Source organism: Hibiscus syriacus, unplaced genomic scaffold (genome assembly GCF_006381635.1).
Source record: "Hibiscus syriacus cultivar Baekdansim isolate YM2019G1 unplaced genomic scaffold, ASM638163v2 tig00110435_pilon, whole genome shotgun sequence".
Taxonomy (NCBI): domain Eukaryota; kingdom Viridiplantae; phylum Streptophyta; class Magnoliopsida; order Malvales; family Malvaceae; genus Hibiscus; species Hibiscus syriacus.
Window position 1 is genome coordinate 708042 of NW_024062736.1, and position 10204 is coordinate 718245.

At 35.8% G+C, this 10204-nt stretch overlaps 1 protein-coding gene across 1 annotated transcript; it reads right to left on the reverse strand.

Moving 5' to 3' along the window:
• Nucleotides 1-7708: 7708 nt before the first annotated feature.
• On the reverse strand, nucleotides 7709-9440 carry LOC120125628 (cyclin-D3-3-like). Its single transcript, XM_039144012.1, has 4 exons — nucleotides 8855-9440; nucleotides 8569-8770; nucleotides 8352-8482; nucleotides 7709-8262 (listed from the first exon to the last, which is right to left on the reverse strand). The coding sequence occupies exons 1-4, from the start codon at nucleotides 9338-9340 to the stop codon at nucleotides 7981-7983; spliced, it is 1101 nt and encodes a 366-aa protein (XP_038999943.1). The 5' UTR covers nucleotides 9341-9440; the 3' UTR covers nucleotides 7709-7980.
• Between the last annotated feature and the right edge of the window lie 764 nt (nucleotides 9441-10204).

The following is a 10204-nucleotide window of genomic DNA, read 5'->3' on the forward strand; positions in this document are numbered from 1 at the left end:
ACTTCAACCAAAAGACAAAAACAAAATCAAAAACAAATACTAACAAAAACAGTTTAGCAGTATTGGCAACAACCGAATGAATTTATTAAGCAATCTAAGTGAAATGGTTAATCTAAGTGAAATTACGAGTAAATTTATCATCAAGTTAAATATGAAAAATCTTAAACTTACCTCGTTGCGTAGAGTATGAACCTCATTCTGCAACAATACTACCATCTCATGTAGAGCGGCTACCTCACCGCGTAAAGTAGACACCTCAACACGCCATGCACCATCGTCTTTGCATAAAGTACCGACCTCCTCACGCAAGGCATTGACCTCATCACGTAACTCTCCTAACTCATCCCGTGGAGGTGGAGAACAGGGAGATAAACGTCATGGAATCTTTGCCGGTCGCCTATCTTGCGGTGATGGTGGAGAAGAGGCTCGATGATGTGATAGAATAGGTGATGGTTGTCGTTGTGGAGGTGTATAGTCGGGTCGATCAGGTGATGGCTCTGGGTGAGGTGATAGCTCTGGGTGAGGTGATGGCTCCCGAAGTGGAGGCTGCTCATCATCCGTGCCATCAAAAAAACGCTTACTAGCTTGCCACCAATCAGTGGCAAGCTCAGCTTCCGTGGGTGTCAGCCTCTGTAATGGAGTGTTGGCCTCCTAATAATATAAAAGCTCAAACAAAGTTAAATGTGTACTAGTAATAACTTGTTTATAAACATATGGTAGTATTTATGTTAACTTACATTATTTATTGTCGTATACCGTAGTAAATCTTCCCATTGCAAGGTTCGTTTCCTCTTCTAGGAAATAGCCCTGAGAATATCATTTGAAGTTTTTATTGCATATGTCTTCATGGCGGGAAATGCCTCAAATATCCAAATCTACAAACAATATAATAACAAACATTAGTAATTGTTAAATAATTACTTATAATTTTGGAAACATTATATAAAAATTCTTACCTTAAAGGCCCAAATAAAGCCTGTCAAAGTGTATTTGGAACCATCGCCATGCAAACTTTTTCGATCATCCAAGGCAGACGATAACTTATTCCATGTAGCTTTCCATAAATACGAGCCCCATGGAAACAGGTTCCACGCTCTGGCCTCTCTGCCTAAAAAGTCGGCATGCAAAAGTATTAGAAGGCATACTCGGACAACATCGACGTCATCCATCCGAGTAAAACCATCTTTCTTATTCAATAATATCGTCAGGTCTTCCACGTGTAGATTCGGCCTCTCCAGCTCAGGAAAAACCCGGGATAACCATGATGGGCGGGTAATGTGTCTAGTGTACCGACCTACATCATCGTGTCCGAAGCGTAGACCGGTGATTAAGCAAAACTCCTCCCGCCCAAAACACGTATACGCCGGTGGAAAATTAAACCATATCTCTTCATCACGACGTTGTATAGTATCTGGTAGATCCCTAGTCATGGTTTGAAGAAACAGGTGTGACAACATCGCATCTCCACCGGGATGTTGTACTTTCAGCCATAGCCCGAAGCAATTATCCTCAAACATTTTTCTTTGTGCAGGTGAAAGCTTCGACGCAATTGTTTTGGCCAGGCTGACTTTATTTCTTAAGGTCAATTGAGCCGAATAAAAGTTCTACAAAAACAATAAACATACTAAGTTAGATATACCAAAAACTACACTGTGAAGATATACCAAAAACAATAATAAACATAAAGAGTAGTAGTTTATTCTTCAAACTTAAATTTGCAACACTGTGAATTTCTTATTTGTCTTTGTGTTTTGGTTGAAGTAATGCAATTCATTCAAGTTTCAATTTGCAGAAGAAGAATAGTTTCTGAAAATGAAAATCGCAACACGAAAATGAAAATCGCAACGCGAATTTGACTATCGCAACGAGAGAATAAAATTGCGTTGCGATTTTGTCGTTGCGATTTTCATTTCGCGTTGCGATTCTCGTTGATTTAATAAGCAATCTAAGTGAAATGGTTAATCTATTATTGAAATTACCAGTAAACTTATCATCAATTTCAATATGAAAAACCTAATAATAATGCAAAAATTTCAAAAAGAAAATAATTAAAAAAGCTAACCCTCGGTGGTTGATTTGGTTGATTTTCCATTTTTGATTGTGAGGATGGCTCTGAGAGATGGAGATAGATGGATTTCGCCAGAGATGGGGACGGATTTCGTCGGAGATGGGTGAGAGAGTGAGAGATGGAGATGGGACTGAGTTGTGATTTTAGGTTTTAGGTTATGAGTTGCGATTACGGGATATACTGTGGACGGTTCAGTGTTCCAATATATTAATATTCGTGTTTGGAATTTGAAAATAAAATACGCTTTGCGATACTAATGGCGCTTTGAAAATCGCATTGCGATTATGTATTATCTCGTTGCGAAAGTCAGTATTGAGTTGCGAAATTAAGTATCGAGTTGCGAAAGTCAGTATCGCGTTGCGATTTTGTATTATCGCGCTGCGATAGTCAGTACCGCGTTGCGATTTTCCAAATTCGCATTGCGATTTTCCAAATTCGCATTGCGATTTTCCAAATTCGCATTGCGATTTTCCAAATTCGCATTGCGATTTTCCAAATTCGCATTGCGATTTTTCAAATTCGCATTGCGATAGTCAGTATCGCATTGCGATTTTCCAAATTCGCATTGTGATTTACTTATTCGCATTGCGAATTGTGAAAATCGCAACGTGAAATTGGAAAATCGCATTGCGATAGTCATAATCGCGTTGCGAATCTGGAAACTGATTTGCGATAATGGAGATCGCGTTGCGAATTAGCGATCGCATTGCGATTTTGTTGGTCATTTTGGTAAATCCGGAAAAAGTTGGTTAAAATCGTATATTATATGGGATTTTTGGTCACTGAGGTTATTTTCTCATTAAAGAATCTAATGTCTCTTCTCCTGCACAACGTAGATCACGGAATTGAAGCTGTCTGTTGATAGTCTTGAGGAAGAGAGAGATTTCTACTTTGGAAAGTTGAGAGACATTGAGATTCTCTGCCAAAATCCTAAAATCGAAGACTCGCCGGTATTTTCTCCTTTTGACATTCAGATTTTTGAAAAGGAAAAAAATTGGGTTAGTAGTAGAATACATTGTTTAAAATTTTAATGCTTTACAACATTATTGCAGATTGTTACGGCTATACAAAGGATCTTATATGCTACAGATCATGATGCATCAGTGGCGGAGGCGTTGAGTCCAATTGGTGAGATATCAGAAGAAAAAGGCAGTTTTGAAACCCATAAGAGGAAAAACATTTTGAACATTGATGTTGATGCTGCTGGAATTACCACATCGTCTCAAAGGCAAAGGCTTTCTGATGCTTCTGATGTCCACTGCAGTTTGTCGCCTCTAATAAGTTACTGATCAGCAATCAAACTATAGGCCTTTTCTAAGATCCGCTTGAGATTATATCTAACATTTGTTTCCATAATTTAAATTGTAGTCCAAGCAGTAGTGTTTTAGGTGTTTCACACTTCTGAATGATTCAGTGCTGAATAATTCAGCATCAAAGTATATTCTGAATTATTTAGAGTCATTATCAAATAACATGTCACATTTAGAACTAATTCATACAGAGCCTCTGAATCATTCAGCATTTGAATCATTCAGCACTTAATCATTCTGAAGTAAACCAACAGGCCCTTAGCAATGTATGTATTCAGATGTTTGCCAGTCAAATATTATTGACTATATGAATTTTACCTTTATTCAGTTCCTCTTTCTATCCTTCATTCAGTTAATTCAACAATACAAAGACCAGTGGCAGTGTCCTCACTTTGGCAGCGGCTGCCGTGGCTGGAACCTGCCAAAGACGCGGTAACTCGAAACTAATGGAACCATGATCATCCATTAATAAATGACCTTAAGAATCTCTTAACATTTTTGCAGACTATATGATTTGCATAGGTAAAGTACACTGTGACTTTAATAGTCAAACGAACAATTAACACCATTTTTTTATAGCAAATAACTATATTAGTTTTCAACTTAATAGTGAATCCTTACAAGGGGTTTGAGGCAAATTTGGCAGAATAATCCGGGCTCCAAAATCAGAGTTCTAAAATCATTAGATCATATATCTTATTTAGGGTTTTATGTTTTAGGGTTACCCCTTGAATATGGCTCCATCAAGAGTTGTAATGGAGAAATTTGTATTGTTCACTGAAGATTATCACGTAGATTCACATATTCAAGACATCAACAAGTATTGCTATTGATTGGAGTTCTAAAAGGTATTTGGTGTCTAGAGTGTCTCAACTAGGTTGAACCCATATCCTAGAGCTAAATTAAGTGGTACCATGGTTGTCCATAAATGACCTGGTGCGTGCTATGGGTCATCTATTTAATTTTCCATACACAAATTCTGAAGTTTTCAGTTTGTATATTTGTTACTCTCGTAACGTTTTAGAGTTTTTAACATTGTTGAGGAAACAATAGTCGAAAGATTTCTTAAAAACATAATTTTCTTTCTAAAACAGTTATTTAATTTTTTTATTGAAGTCTCATTTAAGACTACATACTAAATATTATTGTCTCTTGTTATTATTTTATTTTTTTTATTTAAATCTAAATAAATATCATCTCATTTCTCATACTCTTGAAGTGTTTGTTTTATGGTTCGTTTACTTTTTAGCACGGTTTTGTCTATCGTTTTGATAGTTTAGTGTTTCACGTTGTATTAATCACGGTATATCTCCTGATCAGAAAAGATCGATAATCTCTTATAATTAGATCTCCTTTTGCGACAGTTTATCCATGCTTTTAGAACTGTTCGTTAGACAATTTATCAAATTAATTCTAATTTTTTGTCCGTACATTTAGAAATGAAACAAACATTCAAGAGAATGTTTTAATTTTATTTTTCTTCACGTTTTTTCAATTTTTATATTAAAATTATGTTGCCTTTGTTTGTTGTACTCAAACTTTTTATTTAATTTATTTTAAATTATAAAATTGAAAAATAAAACCATAATTACATACTATATTTGAGATTAATTTCTCGATTCATACTAGATTATATATTTTTGTCTACATCTTTTTTGTATAATAATAGGACAAGGGTGAGCTGTCGGTTCAATATCAAATTTCTAGAAACCGACTAAACAGACATGGCATATAAAACCGAGTTAACCGATAGGGCTTTGCCAACTGTTTGGTTGGCTAGCGACTTGAAAGAGACAAGACAGAATAAAGCTCCACTTTCAAGCTTATATCAAATTATATTCATGAATCCAAAATTACACCGATTATGCTGTTTTCCATCCTCGGCAGTCGTGGCCAAACTCTGTTTCATGTTTATATGACTTTTGGTCCTAAATTGTAATGACTTTGTAAAGTCCGAGACTCCTATTATCCCTCCCCTTTTTTTTCCCTCAAGTATTCGTGTTAGTTATATATCGAAATTTATAATTTTTTAAAAATTAAATATATTGTTATTTTTTTTGAAGAGAATAAATTGATCTTGTAGATTGGTGATAGTTTATTCCTTTTAATTTATATGAAGAGCAGTAACTTGTGAGGGAACAATCGTTGCCCGACATTCTTCTATAAGAGGAATAAAGGGAGAAGTATGAATGATGTAAATAAGAACTTAAGAGATGAATCATTTTTTTAATCTTTTTTTTGAATATAAATATTCTTACTATAGGGTGATTTGCGCTGGATTTAGAGTTGTTATGTCTGCTAATCAACTGTTAGATTGTATAAATACGACTGTCAAACATTAAATATGATTATCAAATGTCACGTCAAGAGATGAGGAGTGGGGATAGAAGATGACACTCTGACATAGAGTGATTTCGGAGATAATTTGGTGTTCTAGGAAAACCTCTTAAGGTTCCGTTTAAGGGGTATGCTCCTTCAAAAATCTTTATTAGTGAAAATTTGATGTCCTCCAAAAATACAGCAATTCAATATCTAATAAGAACACCCGAGATCATATCACAATTAATTTATGATTATGTAGGATGATTAGGTGAAGATCTCTTAGCAGCTCTAGTTAAAAACAGTTGGTGTTGGAATGAGATTGATGAGAACCTAAAACACCAAATCACTGAGGCTACTGCCAATAACTCATAAATTCCTACCAAACCAAACAAGACATGTTTGCTGCGTTTGAAATTAAGCCGACGGTTGTACATTTTGTCTGTTTTCCTTTAAGAGAATTCAGTGTGTTGAGCTACCACATTTATAAAAAAGCAGTAATAATAAGCTCTACTTGTTTACACCAATATCATAAAAACAAACACCATTAAAATACTATTTCTCTGCCAAGTTTGAACCTTGAAGGGTCAATCTATCTATTGATGCATGTGAAAGTGAAATCTCAATTGCTTTTGTGGACAAAGGAAGCATAGGGGAGGCTTCCTTGTTGTACTTGATGAGACCTTTCCTGCAGTTTGTACCCTAAAAACATGGGCAATGATACATGAAAAAAATGAAGACCAGCCCATCCTTAAATTTGTGTCTGCGTGTCGTTTTTACTGTTAGTTTTTTTCTTCATGTCAATCGTATAAACATGAATATCAAAATGCGTCGAGATCAAGAACATGAAGTTGGAATTTGAATTCGGATTTACGTAATGTCAACTCTTGAAGATAAGCTTTACTTGGCATCTATATTAGTTGCATGATTTTGTGTGAGAAACCTGGTGAAATGGATCAAATCTTGAGCATACATTGGGATTTTGTTAGGCATGTGATTGTAACATACATGGAGGGCTATAAACGGGAAAGAAAGTGAAAATCCTCTCACGCAAAGTAAGAGCAGAGAAGCTGAAGATGGTGATGAATGGGAAGACTGTCGAAAACAATAACTTGAGAGCAAAGGGAAATTGAAAAGAAAGCAAATGAAGGACCACAAGGCACAAAAGACATCCTCAAAAACCAAAAAGTCTTACACATCTATTGATTTTGCCCGCCCATTTTCTCCAAATCTTCACCCATAAGCTTTCCAAGTTTTCCTCAACAACCAAGCTGCACTACCAAAACCTTTTTTCCCCTCATTTTTGTCACTTTCTGGTGACTGATGATAATGTTAATGCAAAGTCAAAACGAAAGCAGAAAACAGTTCACTCTTAAACACTATGCTCTATGCAATGCCAATTTGCTTATCACAATCATCAGTGCATTCAAAGTTCATTACCAGTGTAATGTATACGCCTTGGGATTTTACACACAATTGCAGACTAGCTGTTTCTTCTGCATTATGTGTTGCCAAATCCAAGAATATACGACCACAAGCTTCAAAATGACAAAATAAGAAAGTAACCCAAATGAAAAGGTCCAATGACATGCAAACAAGGAAAAAAGCAGTCATGATAGGTAATAAGGCCAGATGACAGCTATTCCTTTAGCCTGTAAAAAGATACCAAAGACCATAAGAGCAAAGAGGGTTATGAACTTAAAAAGGTTAAAAGGCTTGGCAGATCATCAAGGTTGATGGTGGGAAACCCTGCCTGTTAGCGGGGATTTGATTGTTGTTCTGTAGAGGCTTTTGCTGCTATGTTTGACCCTGATTCTTTTTTATCCCAAGTTTCCAAAGACATGCATTCATCTGTCTAGCCCCCCAAAGAACACAAGTTACAGGACAGTTTTGACTTTGGTTGCCTACCTTGACATTAGTTCTATTTTCATACCAATTCTAAGATAAATGGATAAAATATAATATAGATGTATACAGATAAAAGGCTACCCTGGATACATGTTCTTTCGGAGCAATACATTAGAAGAATCAGAAACCATAGCATAGCGAGGCTCTCGTGCCTATTTGACGAACTCCCAACTGACCTCCAGAGATGAATCAAAGTGGAATTAAGCATATACTAATACATCTCTGATCCATGTTCGAAAACTTGACCATAGAAGGCAACGAATAAGTGACAAAACACATATCAATTGTGTTAAAGAACGAATACTACCGAATTTGGAAAAGAGGAACTTTCAATAACATGTAGGACAGTACCAGTTATTAGGATCAAGGAATGATTTATCGATGGCTGTTAAGCACATCCACAAACATACGATTTAGTGAAGGTAGCCGCATTTGCTGGTCCTGAGCTCTACTCCGTTTGAACGGTGGCTGTGGTGATGACGAGACAGAAGATGTCACAACCCACAAATCATCCGAGCTATCACAGCTAAAAGACGCATCGATGACACCATTAGGGCTGCTCGGTATTGATCCATGCTTCCTTTTGTGGCCTTGGTTTCCTTTGTACTGGCTTTCCAATAACTCCGAGATGAGATCATAGCAGGCATTTACTTTATCCTGTTAGAAACAAAACCACAATGAAGTAATGGAAAATCTAGTTCCAACATAATTAGAATAGAGGACACGGCAAGTAATTGTGCACAAACCTCGCATATCTTGAGCACTCCAATGAGCTGTTTCTGATATTCAAGATAATGGCATGGTTCAACTTCCTTAATAACATGTAGCATTGTTGCAGCAGCAAAGATAGAAGGAACATAAAGCATGAATCTTGAATCTGGATCAAAATTGAATTGGAAACCTAAGTTAGAACTCATGAAAAACAAAAGCTTTTTGTTTAGCAATGGAAAACAAAAAGCTCACCAGTTACGAGGAAGAGAAGCAAACGCTCACACCTACAAGGGAACTCCCAATGCAAATGGGTCTTTAATCCAAGTCTCCTTGTGATATGATCAAAGAAGGAAATTGGTGTCACGGGTTTCATCCTCCATTGCAGTGTTGATAACACCAAAAGCTCCATTCTTTGTATGGTCTTTGAATCAAACACATACTCTGCTTCCTCCATCTAAAAAAATCCAACTTTATTTACTCAATAACAAGTTTAGAAACACAAATTGGGACTATAATTTTGAAGGCATTAGAGGCATACTTGGAGGTCTAAAAGAAGTGGTACTTGTGTTTCCTCAACCTTGGCAGCCAAAGACAAACAAGCCACAGCAGCTAATTGTCCCATCCATGGCTTGTCTTTTTGGAACTTGAAGCTTAAAATGAACCTGTCAAAGTAATTAACAGCAAGAACCATGGTCAAGGCATTGAACCCATAGTTTGCCTTAACCTTGAAAACCCAGTCCAAAGCTTTTTTACGAGCTGAAACTAAAGACTCATCTGAACAAGCATCGATGATACCAACATGGGTTTGTTTCTCTTTAGACATTAAAGAGATCAACTCATCTTCTTCCCAGAACAAATCATGTTCATTCAGGAATAAAGGTACCGCAAATGCCTCCTTTTTCATGGTTTCAGTTTCACTTTCAAAACTATAGTCTCCTAAATCTTCTTCTTCACATAACAGCCGGTCGAGAATCAATGGTGGGCTTTGAATCTGTTTTTGTGTCTCTTCTGCTTGCAGAGCCATAGCTTTTCACAGAAGCAGCAAATGAATTATCCTTTCATTATCATATCAATAATACCATGAAAAACACTATTAGAAGAAGACGAAGAGAAAGAAATTTAAAAAAAAAAGACAAAAGAGAGAGAAAGTTAGAAAGAGAATGAGAGAGATGAAGTAAGTGAAAGGTTTTATTCACGCTTTGAACCCTTTTTTATCCATTTTCTTTATTTCCTTTATTACTGCTATTAAGTCCATAGAATCTGGATCTTTAGTTCTTTACTGAATTAATCTCAAAATTCAAATGCAAAACAGAATACAAAAATCTTTCTTTAAATCTTCGCAATTTTATTATTATTATTTGTTTCTCTGTCTATACTTGTCAACTTTATCAGTAAGCGGTCACAGTCAATCCTCTTCCACAGCTGAACAATTTCATTGAAGCACAAATTTAAGCAGGCAGGGCAATTTTCAAGCAAAAAAAAAAGCAATAGAAACCAACAAAAGAAAATCAAATTTGCATATCCATACAATGAAAAATAACAATAACTTCAATTTTACCTCTTTCAAGTAAAAAGAAAAAGATCTTTCCCTTCGAATCAAAGCCATGGGTTGGAAAAAGGAACTTCGTTAATCATTAGACTTAGTATTTGTGTCTTTTTATTTCACTTTCATACCTTAAAAAATGCATGGTCTTGATACTATAAGTAGGCTCCATTAAGTTAGTTTACTTAACAATAGTTATCATACTCCAGTTTTAAGAACTGAATTTAAAATCAAATAACAAGTAAATATTTTTTTAAAAAAAGTAATTTTAATTTTAACTTTAGAGTTAATTTAGGGGGAAATCTGGTTGCTCATTTGGGGCCGAGTAATATATGTATAGGACAG